Here is a 25260-nt window from a genome sequence, read left to right on the forward strand (position 1 = left end):
TGCATCACACACACACACACACACACACTAGTGTATTGTAAATCTGGTGTTTGAACGCAGCAGCAACAGAAAGGCAGGATGTGTCTGAGGGTATTAGTGGAAACAGTTAAAAGGACACTGTGTGTGTGCTTTCGGTGTTTGTGGGTGTGTGTTCTTAAATGCTACATGTGTGTGTTCCTGTTATTTGGGCAGAGGTTATATTTAGCCCATGAGGTATGAAACACCTTAGTGTTTGTTAAGCCGTGGGTGTAATTCGTTTTTTCTTTTTTACTTGAATTTGTGTTATTGTGTGTGTATGTTGTGTGTTGTGTGTGACAGTGAGATGCACACTAAGAGAAACTTACATAAACATATTCAGTATTTCCATCTTTCTTCAGGTTTAATTTTCCAATCATTACCACATGGCTCCAGCTCAGCTCTTTGCATTGGAAGCTTTTAGCCTTGCGTTCTTCACTCTAATTAACTCCACGGTGCTGCTGGGCCCCTTCACAGTTACAGCTTATTCACATTAAATACAAATTCATTCAAAGGGTAAATTAAAACAAGTGTTGGAGCTCAGATCAAAAGCCTAACTGTGCCTACAGCTCAGGGTTTCACTTCACTGAGGATGTGGCGGGGACTGAAGCTAACGTTCAGCAGGTTCCTGCCCTCGTCCTCACATGTCTGCGCTCACCTGTCAGCTCGTCTCCTCAGATTGGATTCCTTAGTTGAGCTAAGTTCATTTTATCTAAAGTCATGAGGACACCAAAGCCAGGTAACAGCAACATGGATGTCAAACCACTCCACTTTGACACTGTAACTATCTTAAAGCTGCAGAGACGAACAGCTCCACAAACTCACACAGGCAGGGAACATAATGCAGGAAATGCAAAGGAGGGAAAAGGTTCGGCTGATGTGAACGGAATGTGAACTCTCTATCCAGATGTGTTACAGGTCAGGATGTCTTGTTTTGGAGACATCCCACTGATTTAAAGATGGAAAGATTTATTATTATCACAGTGACTCAACCCTGGAGAATAGCTGTGTATCCTAACCTGTTGAAGAGGTTGCTAAAACTGGTGCAGCCTTCAGGTTCACTTAAAGGGATAGTTTAACATTTTAGCAAATTAGCCTATTGCCATAATCCCTATAGTTTTAGCAGTAGGTTCATTACCTTTATTGTTGGTGCAAGCTGTTTTCAGATCGGTGGGGCAGAGACGCGAGCTGCTCAGCTAACGCAACAGAGGCAAACAGTATTTCCGCCTTTCCCTCATCATACTCATCAAATACACAATCCAACAACTCCAAAACGCTCTTTTGGAGAAATTGTGACCTGCACATTCACCACGCTATGAAATAATCTTGTAACATTATGAAAGAGAGTGTTTTTCGAGAACTACATTCCAGACATGGCTGCTGGGCGGAGTGACATCAAAAGCGCAAGTAGTTCAGAGTATTTGCTTCATGTGTCGTAATGTTACATAATTCTAAGTTATTATCTCATAGTGTGGTAAATGTGCAGGTCACAACTTGCATCCATTGCGTTAGCTTAGCAGCTCACATCTCTGCCCCGCCGATCTAAAAACAGCTTGCACTGACATTTAAAGGTAATGAATCTACTCCTATGACTATAGGGATTATAGCAATTGGCGAATTTGCCAAAATGTTGAACTATCCCTTTAATCTCAGTTTGAAGAAAATCCTTATAACAAATCCCTGCACCACAAACACGGGGTGTGAAGTTTGAAAGAGCAGCAGCAGGCAGAGATTTGTTTTGCTGTTTTGTTTTTAATCGGACTCTGACTTGTCTTCCAAGTTGAAGTCAGAGTTGTTCTTTCCCAAGTGAAAAATGTTCCCATTAGACTCTTTGGTTTTGTAGCTGCTCAGTAAAAAGCAAGAGGATGTAAAGAAGCAAACAGACAGGTCTGTTTGTCTCCTGCAGGCATCTGGATGTCAGACGGCCATTAAAGACTCCACACAGACTCTGTTATTGTCCGGAGCTGCTTGAGCCAGTGCAGGGTTACCTTGGCTAGCTGTGTGTGTGTGTGTGTGTGTGTGTGTGTGTGTGTGTGTGTGTGTGTTAGCAGAATATCACACAGAGCCGGTCTTTGTCTCAAAGGATTGGGTTGCACCAAACTAACAAAGCATCCATGGTTGCCAGTAGTGACGGGAGCAGGTGAAGTGAAACTTAAGGCTGAAACTTGTATGTGTGTTTGTGTGTGTGTGTGTGTGTGTGTTTATATAGGACTACACAAAGAGTAACAGAAGTGAAACAAAGACTTGTAGTTAAAGAAAATGCACACACAGAACATCTTTCTGTGATGTAATGTATGTGCAACTGGTAACAACCTTTACTGTAGTCTTTTGTTGATTGTACAGTTTCTGTTGATTCTGCAGGAGCTGCTGACATCAAATGTCAGTCAGAGGAACTCTGTGGGACCTGCAGCAGGATCAGTGTTAATGTTGAACACATGCATGTGCCCTCATATGCAACAAACAAAAAAAACAACAACTACAGGAACCTGCAACGGCACCTTTCATCGTGTATAGTTAAAGGTCATATGTTGATTGGAAACTCTGAATTGCCCATAATGTGAGTGTGAGTGCATTGTTTTTCTCTACATGTGGCCCTCTGATGGACTTTGAACTGTCCTGGGTGTACCCTGCTTTTGCTCTATATGTCACCTGTGATTGGCTCCAGCCCACCACGACCTTGCAGGAATAGGCGTATGGATGGATGAATGGATAGGCCGCTGCTTAAAAGACAAAATTGACAAAAATGAACAGTTTCAAGGTCCAGTCTTTCAACTTCAGGATCTTGGTTTATGCTCTTACAGAGTTCCTGAAATCCAGTAATATGATTGACAGTATTACAGTTCATCATGTCTATCTTCATTATGGTGAAGCGTATTTTGATTTTTTAAAGGGGACCTATTATGCTAATTACAGGGGCTTTTAAAGCAGAAGTAAGCGGAATGTTTGTGTTAATATAAGTCTTAAATAGTTATATCTTCCGACAGCAATCACTTCTATAGAGTGTTTGGTCTGAAACACGGGTCTGTCAGTCACTCTGCTCTGCTGTAAGCCGAGGAGAAAACTTTCCTTGTATCCTACAACCTTTATCCAATGAGGAGAGAGAACTGCATAAAGGGGCGGTCCTCTCTGTGTGTGCAGCCAAGGGATACGCGTGAATGTGGTGACGTAGGGACGAGGGCAGGGACTGCTAACTCCATCTGCTGACAGGAAGTTAGCCAAAACCACCGGATCGCTTACTTCTGCTTTAATGTGATATTGGATCCCAGTGGGGTACTATTAAAAGTTTCGATCGATAAAAAATTCCATACTTATTGCATACAAGCTGCCTGTGTACTCCTCCATCCTGGCTCTTTCCTGCTTCGCTCTGAAACGCTCACATTCAGCTGAAACTGCTCCCGGGGATTACTTCAACACACACCTACCTCATGATATGGCACTTCCATGTCCTCTAAAGCAAGTATCCAACATTTTAAACATAAGTCTGAACAGCTGGAAAAGCACAATAGGTCCCCTTTAAGAATGCAGTTACGTACAAGAGGGCAAAGGGGGCAGTAGAGTGGAGTGGCAACTTAGAGAGGGAGAGAGAGCAAGAGGCAGCACATTGATTAGCTTCAGCTCAGCACCTGTGAGGCCTTTTGGCCGTGTTCAGACTGCAGGCAGATCTGATGCAAATCTGATTCCTTCTCATATCCGATTTTTAGGGCTGACTGTCCACATTGTTTTTAACAAGTGTCCAAATCGCATTTGGCTCTGTTCAGACTGGGCCACATTATTGACCGATCTGACAGGTTGCTGTAGCAACGACGTCGGAGCGGAGGCTCCGCCGTATGTGACAGGCGATGCCTCCCGGACGCAGCGGCTGCTCTCTCTGCAGCACAGTGATCTGCCCGGTGCTGCAGCCGCACTGCCCCGCTAGTGTCAACCTCAGCCCGCCTGGTGTGTCTGTGTGTGTGTGTGTAGGCTACGTGTACGTGTACCAGAGACGGGTGTGTATGTATGTATGTATGTGTGTGTGTGTGTACGTGTACCAGAGACTAGTGTGTGTGTGTAGCCACAGAGACGGGAAACTCCAGCACCCCAGAGCTGGGAGCGCGCCGTCACCGTTACTTTAAGAAAAGTAACAAGAAGGAAACTGATATTTAACTGGAGCTCACGGGACCTGTAACACAGTGACAGCGCCGCAGAGAGTGACGTCACGGACAGTCAAAACCGATCTGAGTGTTTGGAGCTGTTCAGACTGAGACGCATCGGTCCAAATGCGATCCTACCTACTGGAGGTGGTTGCGATCCGTTTTGCAAAAATCGGATTTCATGTGATTTGGGACTGTTCAGACTTCAAAAGAGTCATCCGGTTCCAATCTGGATGGGCTAAAAATCGGATTTTTGCTTTGTCTGTTCAGGCAGGAGTCAGTGATCAAGCAGCCAGAGATGTTGTTGGTATGTGTTACTGTTTATAACCAGTCACTGTCTCACTCATTTTCACTGGTAAAACGTTGGATTGAGTTGGTTTAGTTAAATTTAAGTTACTGAAAGAAATGTTTCAATGAATTGATGAAATGAAGTGTTTGTTTATTGTTTTGTTTTTTTTATGTCTGCTCTTGATCCTTTGGAGATAATCAACCTGACTGAATGATACTCAATGCACTTCTTGAACAAAGTCGTTCAAAAAAGATTAAGTTGAGAGTTGAGTTGTCCGGTGTCCTCTGTGAGCTGTTGAGCCTGGCTGCTGCACATCAAATAACACAACAGTGGAAACTAAAGAAACTCCATCACTGCATTGAATTTGTCGAGTAAAATAGCAAATGTTGATTGGTTTCATGGTATTTTAAGTTACTCAAGGCTTCATATAGTATAAAGCTTGGTGTCTGTGCTCTTTGATGGTAAAACAGGGCTTTAAAGCAGCTCTAGGTTCTATATTAATACTGTGAAAGTATCAACGCCTTGGTCGACAGAGAAATGCACACAGTCTGTATTCAGAAACTGATCCTAAAAACCAGCAGTCAGGACTTCCTGTAACTTTGTGATGTCACAACAAAGCAGTCAGTGCTGTAACAGGTTCCTGTTTAATCAGGGCATCAACTGAACCGTCCAGAAATCCTGTCCCAGGTCCATTAGAACAAAGCTACTGAAGTTTGCTGAAATGTTAATTAGGTTGATGTGTTAAAATAAAGCAATGTTCATTTCATCCTAATTTGATACTTTTTTCTCTTCTAAATTAGTAAAAGCTACTGAGAAGAGACCATACACCTCCCTGGTGGTGAGGCGGTGACTTTTTCAGAGGTTTTGTTGTTGTTGAGTTGTTTGAAATTGGCTCACATGTAAATCAAATGTCCTACACACACAGACAGACACACACAGAGGAAGGAACAGTTACATGTTGGTGGTCTGTTGGTTTGTGTGGCTTTTCTGACTTGAACAAACATGGAATGTGGAGCCAAACACACTGAGACAGACAGAGACATCATGATGACTGTTTATGTGCTTCTACTAAGCATCAGCTAAAATCCACGTGCAGACCACAGCAGGTCGTTAGTGGCCCCCATCATCATCATCATTTTGTAATTGTTGAGTAAAAGAAAAACATCAACAACAACAAAGTTGCACACTGACTCCAGAAGTTATTTATAACTGAGGCCGTCACAGCGGTTTACATTTGAAATCTAAAACTAACAGAGCGCAAGGTGTCGGATGACTGAGGTGATTCAGCTGTGAAGGTATGAGTGTGTGTGTGTGTGTGTGTGTGTGTGTGTGTGTGTGTGTGTGTTTATTGTAATTGACCTCCAGGGTCAGACAGAGTTAGACAGTGACAGTGGAGGTGAAGAGTACAACAGGGCAGCTCACATCTCACAGGCTTTGACCTCAGGGACCTGAGTGTTGGATCTGAACTGAGACCAGCCACAGCTCCTCCACACAAAGTCTGATTGTGTAGAACTGAGACCAATTAGTTGATCAGAGCTTCGGCTGCAACTGTGTTGACAAAGCAAAAATGCCTTTTTTTTTTTTTTTGTAGTTCCAGCTGAACTTGATGCTTTTCTTTGGTAAACTTCAAATCTTCAAATTCTGACTGTTGGTCAGATTAAAGAATAATTACAGTTTTTTTTACAATCTGAACCTATGTTCTAGCATAAAACCTATATTTCTAGCATAAAATACGATCATTTACTCACCCAGATAACTATGGTGTCATTACAAGTTGTTCCGACGAAATTAGATCCAGCCGAGAGCCGCATATATCCTGTTGATAACAGCTAACCCTGGACTCAGAGGGGAATAGCACTAGTGTATCATAACAAAATATTGGTGAAATGAACGAGTTTCGCGGCAGATAATGTGTTATTTAGAGGCTGCATTGCACTGCCCTGTAGACTCACATTATATGGATATACGCGGCTCTTGGCTGGAACTAATTTTGTCTGAAAGACTTGTAATGACACCAAAGTTATCTGAGTGAGTAAATGATCCTTTATGCTAGAAATAAGGTCCAGATTGTAAAAAAAACTGTAATTATCCTTTAAACAAGTCATTTAAAGACTCCATATTAAATTCTCACTACTATTCCATTATTTAATTAACTGATGTAAATGAATGTTGAATAGGGATGCACGATAACTATTGTTACCGATATAATTATTGGCCAATACTGATAATTATTGGCCAAAATACACAGATTAATCCAATAATGACAATTTTTTTGCAGATTAATTAGCCAAAATTGGCTTGATTTTGCTCATTTTCATTCTCTTTGCCCCCTAAATTGATTTGAAACAATGATAAATGTTAATTTTTGAAATGTTGTTTTTGTTGCGATTACAGTAGTGATGTGGGTTACATTATTTTGTTAAGTCGGAGACAGAGCTATAATGTTAGCCTTTCTTAAAAATGAAATCAGTATTAGCATTGGTTATGAGAAGCAGTGAGTTAATGCTTATTGGTATTGGCAGTAGTCGAGTTGTAAAAAAAATTCAGGGGGGATGGTCAATTTTTTTCACCTTATTAAAAAAAAAGGGGGGGGGGGCAGTGTAATTCATGTAAACTATATTATATAATTTATTATTATAAAATTATAAATTATATATAAATATATATATTTTATTATTATTATGGAGCTTCTCCACTAGTACCAACTCAGCTGGGCTTTAATTGATTTGACATCTATCTAAAGCACTGTAGGGGGGTCTGGGGGCAGTCCCCCAGAAAAAAATTGTGATTTTTAACACATAAATAAGGCATTCTGGTGTACTCTGAGGAGGAAATAAAGGGAAAAGACAACATTGCTTCAGATAAAACATTTAAAAAAGCCCATTCAGTAGGCCTACTGACTAAGGTTCCTTTCATTGTAATGACAAGAATGGCTATGTGTATGAAAGTGAACTCAGAACTGGTCTAGTGTGGAGCTGTGGCTGGAGAGCAAAAACAAAACTCTGACCGAGAATAGTCACTCCTCGCGCTCATAGATGTTGATGTAAACACAAAATGTAAACACACTAACGTCAGCGGGTCACTTGCAGCACCACGCCGGACCGGGCCGGTCCACTGACCCACCGGCGGTCTGCCCCTGCTGGCGCGAGTCACCACGACTGCAGAAACTTCTCCCCTTTTCCGTGACTCGGAGCCGCTCGGAACGCTATCTATCGCTAGAGTTCAGATTGTCACCTTGGTTACCTGGCTGTTAACCAATAAAACACGGAGGAGGATTCTCGCTTCTACAACACTTCTCCCTGATTGGTCGTGGCGTCGTGCCTGTGTTGCATTCACTGTGACCGGGAAATTACAAAACTACCTTCTCAGTTAATGTGCGCTTCTGTTTAACTCCGTCTGAGAAAACATCCTGGACCTGGGCTATGTAAGAAATGTTCGGGGGGAATGCCCAGGCCAGGCGACAGCCTTAATATAATTATAGTTATGTCCAACATTTAATGTAAAAAGGGGATGGAGAGGGGGGATGGCATTTTTACAGGGGGGATGATTTTGATCGTTTTTATTTCAGGGGGGATGCCATCCCCCCCCATCCCCCCTCAACTCGACTACTGGGTATTGGTGGAGAAAGAAAAAGATTGTGCATCCCTAGTATAATGAAAATAATTGCTTCTGCTTGGTATTGATATTTATCTTGCATCATTCATCATCAGTTAGTGATCAGTGAATTCATGTTTTGCACATGTTTCCATTCTTAAATACAAAATTGAGACCTGCCATAGAAACATGGTCAAAAACCTCCACAGTGAATCTCCGAAGCTGCCATAAACATTTGTCCTCATGTTTTCTTAAAGACAGGCCTGTGGTGCGGTTAAAGATTCTTTCTCCTCTGTTGTTGTTGTTTCTGTGCTGTTTTTTTTTATGGTTGTTGGTAAGAGAACAGCTTCCCTTTCAGGCACATGAAGGATCAACATCACATCACACTGTAGAATAGTGCATAATTTACAAGGGAAATATGGTTGTGGTGTTTAACAGCATCAGTCCACTGAAGCCACAGACAAAAAGCATCAAGAGCTGAGCTGAACAACTGAAGCTCCGATGGTGTGAGAGAACTGCTGAGTGGAGAGAAGGTTTTGTGGAGAGATTATTCTGTGATAATTTGATGTTTTATGTTCTTGCTGCCACATTCATCTCTTTTGTAATTATACAGAGACAGGTTTACCTGCTGCTGCGCCTGTAGAGAGAAACATCCTGCGTGGGTTCTGTGCTACAGGAAAAGAGCATCCCTTTAAATACTGACTGACTGTACAGTAGAGGAGAGAGAGAGAGAGTGTGTGAGAGTGATGTAGTGTGTGTGGGTGAAGAGAGAGAGAGAGAGAGTGGATGAGAGTGGGAGGAAGAAAGAAGCGAAGTGGGAGGAAGAGAGGTGTGAAGGACAGTTCAGTGGAGTGGTCAAACTGTGCCGCTGAATATGCTGCTGGCAGCGATGATTCAGACACACACACACACACACACACACACACACACACACAAGCTCTATGAATCAGCCACCTCGGAGGAAAACAGCTCAGAAAGAGTGGATTCTGTTAACAGCTCCTCCATTTTCTTTTTTTTTTTTTTTAAAGTATATTTTTTGGCTTTTCATGCCTTTATTTGATAGGACAGTTGAGAGTGTGACAGGAAATGGGAGGCAGAGATGGGGGGAATGACATGCAGGACAGGGCTGTCCGACGCGGGACTCGAACCGGGGCCGCCTGCAGCGAGGACTACAGCCTCAACACATGGGGCGGGTGCTCTACCAACTGAGCTAAACACCGCCCCGAGCTCCTCCATTTTCTCTAATGTGTTCAAAGATCACAGACATCAGCAGCCGCTACACAACACCACCACCACCACCACCACCACCACCACCCTGGACTCTATCTGATCTATCTATCTATCTCACCATCATTTATCGTCTTCATGCTCCAAAAATGTGTGTGCGCAGCCACAGGTGTGCTAAATTAAAAACCAACACAACAATCCCACACACACCACAAGTCACTCGTTCCTGTCTTCACACCTTCATCATTGACACATCCAGCACTGTACATGTACAGTAAAGGCTTTTCCCCTTATTATTGGATGGCGGCCAGAATATAATCAGAGACTAATTTAAGATATAGTGGAATTATGTGGAATTTACTCTGTAACTGTTCACACTGCTGGACTGGTGATACTTTTTTCTTATAACACCTTCTATGTCCCAGACCAGAGGTCTGGTAAGCAAGCAACACAGTCTTTTCAGCTTCCTGTTTGAAATTTCAGAATAAAAGCACATAGAAACTTGAAAAAAAAGCATTCCTGTAAAAACTGCTTTTATGGTGGAGGAAAATCATTAAGACGGAAGTGATTCTGTGGGTAACAGCTTTTCCAGTGACATACCTATCATGAGTGTGTTTGTGACCATCATTTGCTCTCAGTATTGACAACATTGAACATTATAACTAAACATTGGATCTGATCAGATTAGATTAGATTGGATTAGATTAGATTAGATGCGGAAATTGTTTTCACATTCTGTACAAACTGTAGAAACACTCTCAAATCATAGATACCGGACAGAGTTGGAGCATAAATACAAAACAACCCTGTCGCGACAAATGTATGTCCACACACACCCTGATTGAAATGCTTTCAAACACATTACAACATTTTCACTGAACCTTTGCTGAACCTGACTTTCTGTCAGACAGGCGACCTGTAGTGGTGGTTTGATGGAAGGAGTATTAAATATGGGTTAAGGGGGTGACTGGGGTCAAGTGCGATGGTGTGAGCTCTGCGTGCAGTGAGGTCTGAGAGGTTGGGGGGTAGGGAGGAAATTGTTATGATGATGAAAACATGGGACCTTCAGTGAGCTATGGTAAGATTTTAAAGGCAGCTAGGTCAGATATCCTTGTCTGTAGGCCAGTTTGCCCTTGGGCCACCAGGTGCTGACCACTGGCCTGTTGTGTTGAAGCTCATATGAAAATAGGCAGAGAAGGAACAATCCCTGTGGCCTTTATGAGTATGGTGGTGTTTATTTGTTTGAATATAGCTCAGTGAAGGGCAAAACATGTTCCCTGTAAAGTGAGTTCAAGTGATGGGTGTTGTGGTAATTATATGTATATGTTGCCAAAATCACATGTTCCAGTATTAAAGGAGACATATTCTGCCCCTTTTCCACAAATTAAAATAGTCCCCAGGTGTCTTAAAGACATGTCTGTGACATGCTTTGGTCAAAATCCTCCAAGGATCAAACATCACAGCTCTTTTCATCCTCTCTAAACAGCCCTGTTCAGAACGACTGGTTTCAGTGTCTGTCCCTTTAAATGCAAATGAACCACAGTTTGCCCCGCCCCTTCTACTGCTACCAGGTAGGGGTGGGGTTATGCAAATTCAAAAACTAATGACATCATTGGAAGAGTAACGAGGGAACAGCTCGTAAAACCACATGGATTTCAACCTAGGGAGCCTGAAAATTACAGATTTATTTTTAGTCAATTCTGACATTTTGGGGGCTGGAAGGAAAGCCACACACAGTTATATGTTAAAGAGCCTTCAAAAAGTGATATTTCCATAATATGTCTCCTTTAAAGAGAAACTAAGCAGGATTTTAAGCTTAACTATGCTCCTTGTGTACCTAAATTAAACAGCTTCGAGGTAATTGTGATAGTTAAAGGTACAATATGTAAGAAATCTAAAGCAACTGGCTGTAAAATCGTCCTCAGGAATAATGTTCATATAACATACTGAACTCACCAACAACAATCCTACAGCCAAGATATTCGCATTAATTTTTTTTTTTTGCAGACCGCAAATCATGTTTATGTTTTGAATTTCTATGGTTGGCATGTGTCACCACCCAGCGCTCTCTCCGTGTCACAGCGTCAGTGGCATTTCAGCCTCCGGGTTGCCAGTTAGCTTCCACTGAGCTGCAAATACGGCTGGGAGATAAAACGAGATCGTGGAAAAAAAAGATTGTGTTCTATTATCGGTTATTATGGTCATATTTCCTTGATATCACACGGTAGAAATAAGCGGCTTTATTCTGCGGTAAGACGTCTCATATGTTGGCTCATCTACGGCGTGAATAACACGCACTAAGGCTCCTGTAGATGCGGGGTTACAGTGTGTGTGTGTGTCTCTGTGTGTGTGTGTCAGCGCTGCACACACAGACACAGCGTCGGAGCGGTAATGTAACGATAACTTGCAGATCACCTAAGTGACGTGAACTCCGCTCGTACTGTGAGTCAGAGCAAGTAAACAGTGAGGTTGTTGATGAATATTTAGCTTTTTACTCTGCTTTGAGACTTTCAGACTGACTGTGAGTGAGCAGCAGAGCAGAGGTTAGCACGTCGCTGTCTGGTGGGTAGGGGAGGGGGGACAACGCGCTGCTGTGTTTTGAATTTGATGCAGCAACAATTTTGGCCACATTCTTACATATTGTACCGTTAAATAAATGACTTGTAACTTGTTATAGAGAGAATGGAGGCTCTCTGCCTTCCACCTAGCGTCTCTTGGCTGAAAACCAACCTTGTAAGATCAGAGCCTCCAACTCGGTGTCCCAGCTCTTGCCACCGCGACACAAATGCACACTGTAACCCATCATCTCTTGTTTATGACAGATAAGACTACACAAATATACACATCATTATGTATGATGAACAACGTTATCTACTGCTCTATTGATTGCTTTCTCGCCAAACTTCGTTGAAAACAAATGCACATGGCTGGGAGGAGGGTTAGCAAAACAGAGGAAAAGCGACTGGACTTGCATAGTTCACCTTTAAAAGGCTCAGGGAGTTTGGTTTGTGTGATGTTCAGGCTCAGGACAATAGTGTATTATGTATGATGAGTCAGGCTCAAGGTGTTTGTATTGTGACTGTCGGAGGTGTTGGTGTTAAGCTGTAATTTGTGCTCAGTGTGTTTTATCCTGCGTCGGTGACGGCGCATTGTTCCTTTTGCTAACGCGATCTTTCTGTTTGACACTCGTCTCAATTTGACTTTTCTCTCCGGATCCTTAAATGACTCATGCGTCTCCCGCTACCTTTCACTTCCTCCTTTGTTCGCTATCCTTTTTCATGTTGTTTCTTTTCATCTGCCCACTCTGCATCACAGCTACAAAGGCAGCTCTATAAGTGAGCGATTAGGATGGGCGGCAGTTTTCGGTGTGAGTCAGGCAGTCACCGGTTTTTAAGGTGACCTGAGGTGAATTATGGAAATCCAAAGAAGCCGAATATAAAGCCACAGGAAGTGTTGCTCATTACTCCATAGGTCTCAATAGGCCCCATACAGTATGAAGGTGGTTTCTTGGAGGTGGGGTGTGTCTCCCATCCACCCACATGGAACTTTAGTCTCTGGGATCCAGCAGCTCCATTGTCCTTCATGCTGTGTGGTTCTGGAGACAAAGGCTCTGAATCCAGACTGACTGATGCTGTTTTTACACAGCACACAGAGACCAAATGTATATTTTCAGACCATTAACAAGAGACCAAAAGGTCAAGTTAGATAATGAGAGTTATAGCAGGGTGGAGCTTTTTTTTTTTTTTTTTTAATTTTAGACCTCTGAATGGATCATTGTTTCTGCTGATGTCATGGACCTGGTGGGTCATTAACTCCGGGGAGGTTATTCTCAGCATGGAAAGGGCTCTGACATTTCAGGCCACAGTCTTTATTGTAAAAGTGGACCGAGCACAGAGGGACAGAAAGGTCATGAGTGATTTACAAAGTGTTGTCAGAGGCAGATCAAGCGAGTGTCTAAGATCAACAGTGCATGAAAATGTTGCAGAAGTGTTTGGAAAACGTGAGCAGGGAAACTTGAACATGAACTCCACAAGTTGGAGATGGGAGTTTTTTTGTTATTGTTTTTTTTTGTATATCTTGCATCAGATATTAGTCTGTGCTGCATTTCGTTTCTGTTCTGCTCTTTCACAAAGACCCTGTGTGCATTTGTCCTCTGTCTTTGGTCTTTACATTGTGTATAGTGGTCAACAAGAGGACTGATCAATCCTGACATTCTGTTAGGATGCACATGTTGGCCTGGTCTGTTGTGGTCTTTTCCAGCTGGTGTTGATAGTCTGGTGATTTAGACTTATCTAATGATCCAGTTCAGGTTTACAGTCAGGGGGCGCCACCAGGGATTTTGGGCCCCATTAAAAGGAATCTTATTGGGCCCACTTACAGCCAGCTAGGAGGCTGGCAATAAGAATTTGATGCTGTTATATCGAACTATACATTTTAATGATCATTTTGACTATCATTCCTGTATTTGTGAAAAGAACAACATGACAGGTGCTCGGCAGGGGAAGCAATAAATACAACGAATTTCACTATTTGCTGTAAGACTGATACTCTATAAAAAAATCTGCCAAACGGCGTATATCACCTTATGAGATCTAGATGAGCTGACAGACAAATGAATTTCACTGTGTGGATTAATAAAGTAATATTTTATTTTTATTCTTATGGTTTAAATGGAACTTTAGATGTTAACAGGCAAATGTTCCAGAACTTTTCACCATTAATTCATGGATGATGAACCATGAAAAATTGGGAGACATACTGTCTTTGCTTCCCTCTCCTCTTTCTTTCTTTCTTTCTTTCTTTCTTTCTTTCTTTCTTTCTTTCTTTCTTTCTTACCTTTCTTTTCTTTTTTGACTTCCTGATTTTTGAGGCATATTTTTTAATTGGGCCTCCTGCTGTCTCCATCTCCTTACCTATGCTCCTTACTCGCTGCTCTCTGTAGCTGATCCAGTAGGAGGACTGAACCATTTTACGTAAATAGAGGGGTAACATACTACAATGTAGTGTTACCAACACTACTTATTCTCCTTAATCTCCCCCTTTTCAGCACCACAGTTTACCGTCCCTGTTGTCCTCCTCTCTCTGTCCACAGTTCCATCAGTATATGCCTTTATCTTCCATCCCTTCCCCTCCTCCACAGATGCTGCATCATAAATTGGCAAAGCAAACTGGTGTGTGAAACGTCCACCTCTGTCTTGGTTTCATTCATAGGGTGGTGACTCTCATCTCTGTTGGACAGTGTGTTCCTCTGGGTTCACTTCCTCCGGGACTGGAAAATCTCTTTGTCGGTGGAAATAGTTGTTATATTTAATGTGGACAGTCTTTTGTTCTGTAGGTTTCAGTTTTCAGTTTTGATGTCCTCTGGTACCCTCTGTTATTATTCATTAAGGACGTTAAGACAAAAGAGAAGATAAGAACAGATAAAGTAAAAGAACAAGCAGACACAAGGTCATAGGACGATCTGTCAATCATTCTGCCTAACTCCAAATAAAGAATAGAGCTAAAACCCTGGGCTGTGCAGACGATTGCTGCGTCCTTCCTGACAGACTGAATTGTGGGACAAGAGCAGGAAACATGAGCACGACCAGTCTTTATTTGTCCACATTCTGTCACAGTCTGTTCAGACCTGTGTTTGGGACCAGTTAGTGATAGATTTCCCAGCATCCATCCAGCTCTGTTTTCTGTTAGTCAAGTCCTCGGCCGGTGATGTTGTGGCATCCCTTGTGTATTAGACCTTTTACTGTTTCCTGGGACATAAGCAGTAATACATACATGAATAACAGTTGGTGACTCTCTTCAACCTTTGCTGTTTCTGTATTGCTGAAAAGTTAACTAAAGCTGCTCTTTCTTTTTCAGACATTACCCCAAGACATCGTTCACCATCGTGGCCGACACACCAGAGAACCTGAGACTGAGACAGCAGAGTGAGCTACAGAGCCAGGTACACACACACACACACACACACACATAGACACACACACACATCTCTGACCTGCTCTGATCATGTCAGTGTGTCCTCTTGAGTTTATCTCTTTCGTTCTCGAGTTTTCTTCTCAAACACAGCACAATGAGCAGGTTTTCTCAGTGTAAAGGCAGAAAATTAAAAAAATAAAAGAACACTTTGGATTTCAAAAAAAATGTTGATGACGCATAAAAGTCGGTGTAGGTGCATCCTGTCCACCTGCAATCATGATGCAAACAAGGAAAGAGGGAGACAGAGAAAAAGAGAGAGATCACGGTTCAAAGTCATTTTGGGTCTAGTGGAGTTAAAGCCCCAGTGTGTAACTTATTTGGCTTTTTATTAGCAAAAATTAAAGATGTCTTTCATAAATACGTACAGTATTTCACTGAAGTGGAATCACACCCGCATACAAATGAAAGCTTTTTGGTACCGTAGAATGAGTTGTTACAAGTCGTTACAAATACATAAGTGGGCGACGCACCGAACCGAGGCGGCCATGTTGTCATTTTACTTACATCACCATGACAACATATTGTCATGCCTGTATTGTTTTGCCTCGTGCTGGCAGACCACTTGTTTACATAGACGCTTGTTTATCCTGTTACATGCAGCGTCTGTTGTCTGTCTGACGTCTGCCCCATTTCACGTGAATGCAACATCAAGAATACGTTCCGATATGCAACCGCACCGCTAGATGGGGGGAATTCCTACACATTAAGAAAAACATTTTATTCTCTTCTGTTAGCAGTGGTGTGACTGGGGCATCAGCGTATCCTGTACATAACTGAGCTATATGAATTAAAATTGTAATTTCCAACATGGACAAGCAATATTTATGTGCATTTCTATACACAGTCAGGAGCAGGTGTTGATTTTGTGAGTAGCTACCAAAAGATCGACACTACTAAAAGACTGATTGGGGAAGTCGGAGTAAATTTCCGTCTGCACACAGTTTACACACAAAGTCGTGCTCACGTTTCATGAATGAGACCCACTGTCTGACTGTGTATTGATGTAAACCTGTGAAAAGCTGAGACTTGTCCCACCAACATGTGGTCTGAAGCAGCTGCCCATGTCACATACAGTATATGGTGATGTACCACTGCTCAGTAGTGTCGCTCTCCCAGCTCTGCTTCACTCTGCTGATTTACTGACACAAACAGAGGCGAAGGATAGGAGCAGGGCATAGGAGAGCATCTACCAGCTCCACTTCTCTGCCATATGTCCTCATGCTGTGTGTGTGTGTCTGACAGTACAATAGGACAGATGTCCACTCAGCAGTCTGCAATAGGGAACGTGCTGTTTGTCATGCCACGTGTGTGTGTGTGTTTGTGTAGCCTATGTGTGAGATCCTGCTTTGACCTCATAAAGATCCATTTATTAGCAGTTTGTCATTTATAGGGCAGAGATTTACACTTTCATTTGTTCTGTTCCTGTCTCAGTCAAGTTTCTTTCTTTCTTTCTTTCTTTCTTTCTTTCTTTCTTTCTTTCTTTCTTTCTTTCTTTCTTTCTTTCTTTCTTTCTTTCTTTCTTTCCTACTTTGGGAACAACCAACCACTCATACTTCGGACGTTTAAAGGGATAGTTCAACATTTTGGCAAATTGGCCCATATAGTCATAGCAGTAGGTTCGTTACCTTTATTTGTCAGTGCAAGCTATTTTTAGAACGGCAGAGCAGAGCCGCGAGCTGCTCAGAGGTACGCTATGGAGGCTAATGGGATTTCTTGGTTTCCATCATCAAACTCATCAAATACACAATCTAACAACTCCAAAACGCTCTGGTGGACAAGTTGTGACCTGCACATTCACCACGCTATGAGATAATAACAGAACGTTACCAGACAGAGTTGTTTTCGAGGTAAATTCATGCAAAACAACAACAACAACAACAGTTTTTCAGCAAGCAGCCTCTGTATTTACCTCAAACGGCTCCGTTTCGTAACGTTCCATTATTATCTCATAGCGTGGTGAATGTGCAGGTCACAACTTGTCCACAAAAGCGTTTTGGAGTTTTAGGATTTGATGAGTTTGATGAGGGAAACCAAGAAATCCCATTAGCCTCCATAGCGTAGCTCTGAGCAGCCTGCCGCTCCGCCGTTCTAAAAATAGCTTACACCAACAATTAAAGGTAACGAACCTACTGCTATGACTATAGCAATTATGGCAATGGGCCAATTTGATAAAATGTTGAACTATCCTTTTAAGCATCACCTGATCATCACCTGTCCATCATCTCCCACTAGTCCAGTCATTTTATGAGAAAAGGTTAAACAAATTGCAACAGAAGCAAACTCAACTGATTTTGTATCCTCAACATGTCCTGAGTGAGGGAAAAAAAGCCCCGAAGAATCCCATTAGGGGAAAGTTCAGAAAAACACCCAAACATATCCCATTTATACGCATATAAAAACATTTTTTCACGTGAATAGGGTAAAATTTTTAACCTTTAGATATCTCCATGAAAATTACTGAGTTGATTACTTACATTAATACAAACAAAAAATGTATTACAAGTTTTTAGAAATTCTTTGTTAACATGAGCCAATCTGCATAAATTTGCATAAATTCCACCGTTTTGACGGCACATGTATATATGAAGTTGCTGTGGTGGTACCGGCATGAAAATTGGAATGAGTTGACTCCATTGGTCAACCGACAAGTTGACCACTTTAAATTTCAAGATGACTGCAATTTTTCAAGATAGCCACATCCTTAGTAGAGCAGGTATGACATGAGCCAACAGTGCATAATCCAATTACATATGGCTAATTTGCATACATAGCCTACAACACTTGATCTAAACATTGGGTAGAGCAGGTGAAAATGTCTTGTTCAATCTTGTTAACATATTACAGTTAAAAAACTTAAGGAATGGAACCAATTTAGGCTGCCCATGAGCATTAATAGAGACCTTTTACAGTCTATGATAGAGACGGAGCATGTCATACCTGCTCTACTAAGGATGTGGCTGTCTTGAAAAATTGCAGTCATCTTGAAATTTAAAGTGGTCAACTTGTCGGTTGACCGATGGAGTCAACTCATTCCAATTTTCATGCCGGTACCACCACAGCAACTTCATACATGTGCCGTCAAAACGGTGGAATTTATGCAAATTTATGCAAATTTGCTCATGCTAACAAAGAATTTCTAAAAACTTGTAATACATTTTTTGTTTGTCTTAAAGCAGATATCAGTGGAATGTTTTTGTTAATATAAGTCCTAAATAGTCCTATTTTCCGTCAGCAATCACTTACATGAAGTATTTCAGCCTAAACACGAGTCTCTCCGTCACTCTGCTCTGCTGTAACCCGAGGAGAAAATTTTCCTTGTGGGATACAAGTGTTATCCAATGAGGGGAGAGAACGGCATGAAGGGCTGTGTGTGCAGCCAAGGGATGCGCGTGAATGTGGTGACGTAGCACGAGGACCAATTGATGCCTGACAAGGGCGGGGGCTGCTAACTCATGGTGCGTTCAAGGAAACTCGTACTTTGTGTTTTTCCTTCCTGTGAAGTCATACCAGTTCGATCTGGTACGAGTTCACGGGTCGGAAGTTACGAGTGGCCGTTATAGGGAACTTTCACAGACAACAGGACGGTAAAAACACGAGCTACGGGTTACCTGGAACGCTACCAAGTCGTAGTTGTGACTTGAAGCTGTAACTTACGGTTTCAAAAGCCTGCCTTGAACACAGCATTAGCCGAAACGGCCGTGCCACTGATATCTGCTTTAATGTAAGTAATCAACTCAGTAATTTTCATGGAGATATCTAAAGGTTAAAAATTTTACCCTATTCCCGTGAAATTTTTTTTTATAAATGGGCTATGTTTGGGTGTTTTTCGAAACTTTCCCCTAATGGGATTTTTCGGGGCTTTTTTTCCCTCACTCAGGAGATGCTGAGGATACAAAATCAGTTGAGTTTGCTTCTGTTGCAATTTGTTTAACGTTGACCCCTTTTTTGGCCTAAAATTACTGGACTACACCTCCTCCTCCACTGACTACACCGGTAGAAGTCACACTTAGTGACTCTGGTTCACTGCATAACACTAAACAAAAAAAGGGGAGATGTGGCTTTGCAGGCTTGATTGGTGCTTCTTCCCAGCCTCTCCAGGTGTAAGTGTGTTTCCAGCTGAGCTTGTTAGCTTGTCATATTAGCTCAGCGGGGCGCTCGCGGCTGATGAATGGGGATTTAATCTGTTTTGTGGTGAGAACGAGGACAATCACTGTGAGAGAATACCAGAGCGCACACACACACAAACTGTCTGAGTCATACATCTGCAGTTTGCAGCCTTATGTAACTGTGTTGTGAGGGCTAATGGGCTGTTACTGATGACTGATAGACACCAGCAGGACGATTTGAAAGATAAATGAGGTGCAGTGTTTCCTCTGAAGGTCAGAGATGACCGCCGGCCGCTCGGCTGCTGTTTGACAGTGGAAGCAGCAGTGATGAGCAGCTTCTGTCTCATTCCACAAGTCTGTGATCAGGAAGTCTGGGACCGAAGAGTTTGATTTCAATATCATTCTAACAATGTTTATATCAGTCAGGATCACTGAATCAATATGGATGTAGTGAAGGTGTTGGTTACTGAAGTGAAATAGTCAGGCATTTTGACTTAAAGGGGTACTTCAACATTTTGGCAAATTTGCCTATTGCCATAATCCCTATAGCCGGGGTAGGTTTAATTGTCACTGCAAGATGTTTTTTGATTGGCGGGGCAGAGACATGAGCTGGTCAGCCAACATAATGGAGGCGCATGGTACTTTCGCCTGTCCCTCATCAAATTCATCAAATACACAATCCAACAACTCCAAAATGCTCTTGTGGACAAGTTGTGACCTGCACATTCACCACGCTATGAGATAATAATGTAACATTATGAGACAGAGTTGTTTTTGAGGCAAATGCGTAACCTGAACTACATTCCAGACACGGCTGCTGGGCGGAGTGACTTCAAAAACGCAAGTAGTTCTGAATATTTGCTTCATGTATCGTAATGTTACATATAAATTATACGTTATTATTTATGTATTTGATGAGTTTGATGAGGGAAAGGCGAAAGTACCATTCACCTCCGTTGCATTAGATCAGCAGCTCGCGTTTCTGCCCCGTGAATCTAAAAACACCTTGCACCGTCAATTAAAGGTAAGGGACTGTTCGTTATTTATCATCAGTGCCACCGGAGGGATTCACGGGACTTTTTTTTTTTTTTACATGACCCCCTGTCGGAGTCAGTAAATTTTAACATGACCCTGCATTAAGCCTTATCAAAAGATACATGACCCCCCCCCCCCAGCCATCGACACGTTACATCGCATCACGTAGCGCGTGACACTACATTATTTCATTTTGACAACCATGTGTGCAACACCTTCTCATCACAATGCCATTTATCAGCTGTTATTAAAACCCAACTCATCAATAACAGAATCGCGATTTTGGACCAGCTCACATTACACAACAAACCATAACAATTAATCCACACTCAAACCGAAGCAACAATAATGTGAACTGCACTCAACAACGTATTATTGCAAGGTTTACGACAGATATGACAGACAACTGTGTGTGTGTGTGTGTGTGTGTGTGTGTGTGTGTGCCTGCGCCTGCGTGTGTAAGAAAGAGAGAGAGAGAGAGAGAAAGTAGGTAAAAGCTGCTAGCTGTTAGCTACCGTAGCTCAGGCGTCGGTCTCCCGTCAGGTAAAAGCTGCCGTTTATTCCTCAAATGAAGCTCATGAAGTTGTTGACACTCTCCGGTACAGTTATCCATCACTGCTGTTGAATTAGCCGCTAAACTGCTGGAAGCTAAAACCGAGGGGGCGTCTGTTTGTTTACAATTCACGAAAGCAACGTGAACGTACGTGCTGCTCAGACTATGTAGAGTTACGCAATGAGGCAGGCAGGCAGCGTAGCCTCTGTATGGTACTGAAGTTAAACTCACTCACCCATAAAAGACGTGCTAAGCCGCGGGCGAAATCCTTATTGAGTTCTTGGCGAAGCGGATAGCATCGTCGCCTGCGGTGCGGGAGACCCGTGTTCGAACCCCACTCAGGGCAGATCAGAACATTATAAAATAACGTTGTGATTTGGGGGCCGTTGCTCTCATTGCCATCAGTGCTTGCAGCTTTGAAATGTCCCGTTTTTGTTTTGTTTTTGTTTTTTGCGAGCATTGCAGTGTCCTCCAGACAAAATGTTGAATGACCCCCCCTCGCTGACCTTTTTTTTTTAGTGGACCCACCCCTCAACAAAGAATATTATGACATGACCCCCCCCCATTTTCCTCCGGTGGCCCATTCCATAAATAACGAACGGTCCCTAATGAACCTACTGCTATGGCTACAGGGATTATGGCAAAAGGCGAATTTGCCATGATGTTGAACTATCCCTTTAAAATAATCTAAAAAGGACCCTGACTAGTGAAGAAAGGTGAGAGGTGGTGTTTCATATCTGTTCAGCGTGTATGAGGGAGAAATTATAGAGTAGCTAAAGTTCTTTTCACACTGTGAGAAGCTGATTGTCTGGATGCTGAGCGCTGTAATTATTTCTGCTGCGTGGGCACATTCGTCATGTATCGGCACCGTGACGTAAACCCTGGTTTTAAAAAGTTCATGAGGCAGGTAACGACCTTAAACCTTTACAGAACGTTCTGGCCTGTTGGTGTGTAGACACTGGTCTGACATCTACAGTAGCCAATAGCGTGGACTTCTCCCGATCACCTTCACCTCCACCTGCCACCTCATACTGTGGAAGAGTCGGTTGGGGATGAGATGGAGGAGGATGTTGATAAAAATGACAGGAGTGATACCGTATATGTTTGAGCCAATAGCTGAAGGTAGCAGTGATGTACACATAAGGTACACATAGGGTTTTCAAAGTTGGAAACTTTCCATGGGAATTAACGTGAATATACAGTATGGGAATAAACGGGAATAAATCCGAAATTTACAAAATTGAAGGTTGGTCTTTAACAGGGAACTTAAATAGTTGGGGAAAATATATTGTAGCATAATCTTGACTAAAACAACCAGATTTAATACCCTTGAGCATTCCTCCATCCATCATCAACCCTGGAGGCCACACTTTTGAGGGTCATTTTACTTTTTGATTGGGGGGGTGGTGAGTTTAGCTCACTTGCTAGAGATGCCATGTTGAGGCTACAGTCCTCACTGCAGGCGTCCCCGGTTCGAATCCCGCATCGGGCAGCCCTTTCCTGCATGTCATTCCCCCTCCCATTTCCTGTCTCTCTTGCCACTGTGCTATCAATTAAAGGCAATAAAAATCCCCCAAATATATATAAAATTACCCCCAATTTCCAGTTAATTCCCGTAAATTTCCGTAAATTCCCATAATTCCCATGGAAAGTTTCCAATTTGGAATATTTCCAAAATTCCCCAGCTTAACTTCCCATGGAAAGTTTCTGGAAATTTACCGGAAATTTACCGGAAAGTTTCCGCCCCTTTGCAACCACATAACCACCACAGCTTCCAGAATAATTGGTCTCCTCATACCAAAAGTGTTATCCCTGCTGTCACAGCGGCCCTGAACAAAAGACCTTGCTGAACGGCCAGAGTGGGAACTAGAAGCCAGTTCAAACAGCTCCAATCAAGGTTAAACAAAGAGGCCACATTTTTAACCAGGGTTGGCTAATCAGTGCATGAAAGACCTCTAGGTGTGTAACCTTCTGGTTTGTGGTATGTGGGGTCAAACTGAATCAGTCTCAGAACACATGATGACAGTATTTTATATGAAACAACAATTGTTATTTTGACAGTAGTCCTTGTTGTCTTGTTGTACAACATTACAGTGAAGGCTTAATCAACCAAACATCTATTTTTTTTTGTATTTCAGTCAGTGGTTGTCAACACAGAGCTAGAAACCCACAGGTGTTCCATGATCATTTTCCAGTTATTCAAATGATGTAAGATAAGCTTTGCACTTCAGTTTTGGTTGAACTGCAGCTAGATGAAAGAATTTTTCAAGCCTATAAATGACTTGACTATAGTGTGCACACCGTTCTGTTTGTATGTTCTGTTTTCTTGTTCTGTTCCATGGTGGACATTGTCTGTGATGGAGACGGTGCTGTGAGAAGAATTCCCCCATGGGGACAAATATAGTCTAAAGTCTGAGTCTAGCAGGGGACAGACACAGACTCATCCCTCAACTCAACTCAAATGTTATGTATAATAGCACATTTAAAAACAACCTCAGTTGCCCAAAGTGCTGTACAACATAAATACAGTCCAGTGCCAGTGATATAAATAATAGTAAGAAAACAGCATAAATTGCCAACATAGATTAACAATAAAAGTTACGGCAATAAAAACAATCACTCTCATCAGCCTTATACAAGTGGTGAATTCAGCAAAGATAATTAATTACAAGTGTCACTGACCTTGATGATTTAGCCAGCAGCTGTTGTACGGTTCAATTCCACAGTTTAATGCTACAACAGAGGCTTGTTTACGTTACGTGCAGCGGCTGTCGTCTGTCTGCCGTCTGTCTGTCGTCCGTCTGCCGTCTGCCCAATTTCACGTGAATGCAGCATGAAAAATACGATTGAGTTTCTTGCGATTTACAACCGCAACGCTAGATGGGAGTAATTCCTACACAATGTACCTTTAATATTGGGTGTTTCTCTCCTGCAGGTGAAGTATAAGAAGGATTTTGAGGAGAGTAAAGGACGAGGGTTCAGCATCGTGTCCGACACTCCAGAGATGCAAAGACTCAGAAGGACTCAGGAGCAGATCAGTAACGTACGTATATACACACACACACACACACACACACACACACACTTATCACCATATTCCTGTTTGTCCTTACGTTTGACATGTGAATGTGTGTTGTGATGTTGAGTCAATAAATGTGTGATGGGGTTAACTTTGGTCAGTGAGCACACACACACAAACAGACACACACACAGTATCTTCACCATGGAGCCTCCAGTGATGCTGACATCAGCCGTCTGAAGAAGATCTTCTTCTACATCAGTGTAAGTGACCATTTCTTTTTTTTGAATTGCAGATAAGCTCGAGCTTATTTCAGTTATTTAACTAAAAAGCATGACATTCACATTTTTGAGAATCAATAGAAAGAGGGAAGAAGACGAAGGAGGGAGATGATCCTGCTGAGGGAACTCTCCTCTTCACCACATCACAAGTGTGTTATGGTTTTAGTGCAGTAACCTCCCACATATAAAGAAGGTGGGACTTTGAGTTGTTATTAGGTTATTTTTTACCAATGGAGCCTGAAGCATCAGTGCTGTTGCTATGGTTACCAGCGTATTTTGCAGCGTATGTTTATGTTTAGCCTGGTGGAATAATGCTCATTTTAGGTGCAGATGTCAGGGCGACAAGTGTAGCGGAGGCTGTTTATGACCTATAAAATGTTCACGTTGATGACGTGTGTGTGAGAGAGAGTGTGTGTGAGAGTGTGTGTGTGTGTGTGTGTGTGTGTGTGTGTGTGTGTGTGTGTGTGCGTGCGTGAATGCGTGCAGGTGCTCCACCCATGTGTGTCCCGATGACCTGGTGACCCTCAGCAGATGATGCTAAGGTAGTGTTTCATTGTGTCTGATGTGTTGTCCGTCATCAGGGGGCCAGATACATTGAATTAAAATAAAATGAACTGCACATGAGTGAAGATGCTCCATTAATCCATCAGTTTGTATAAAAACACACCTCTGCTCCAGAGGGGACCAGTGTTTTAATCTGAATTTACTGATCTAAAGACGCGTTGAAATATATAGATATGAAACAGTTCACAGAAGCACTCAGAATAAATTATAATGACAGGAAACACTGAGCTCAAACACAGTTATTCCACTTTATGGAATATAAATTTGTTATTTGTAAACAGATGTCTGGTTTTATTCTGTGTTATTAAATACGGTAATTTTAACTTCACTATGACTTGGAGCTTTGGAAATTTGTTGAAATAGTCAAAAGTGTTGATAAATAACAGTTTATAAGCAGGAAATGCTGTTTTATGCATCATTTATGCATCTGGCCCCCACAGGTTTTTGCCTTTTTCCCCTTTTAAGCATTTTCAC

The 25260-nt window shown here is 42.2% G+C and overlaps 1 protein-coding gene across 1 annotated transcript in view; it reads left to right on the forward strand.

The window, feature by feature from the left end:
• Positions 1-24203, forward strand: part of LOC146966955 (LIM zinc-binding domain-containing Nebulette-like) — a 44315-nt gene extending 20112 nt beyond the window's left edge. The window contains exons 3-4 of the mRNA XM_085763576.1: positions 15112-15196; positions 23858-24203. Of these exons, the coding sequence (XP_085619702.1) occupies positions 15112-15196; positions 23858-24061 (289 nt within the window). The 3' untranslated portion in view covers positions 24062-24203. The remainder of the gene's footprint in view (positions 1-15111; positions 15197-23857) is intronic.
• The last annotated feature ends 1057 nt before the right edge of the window (positions 24204-25260 follow it).

Source organism: Trachurus japonicus, chromosome 20, assembly GCF_045865225.1.
Source record: "Trachurus japonicus isolate A0001 chromosome 20, Traja_1.0".
In the NCBI taxonomy this organism is placed as follows: domain Eukaryota; kingdom Metazoa; phylum Chordata; class Actinopteri; order Carangiformes; family Carangidae; genus Trachurus; species Trachurus japonicus.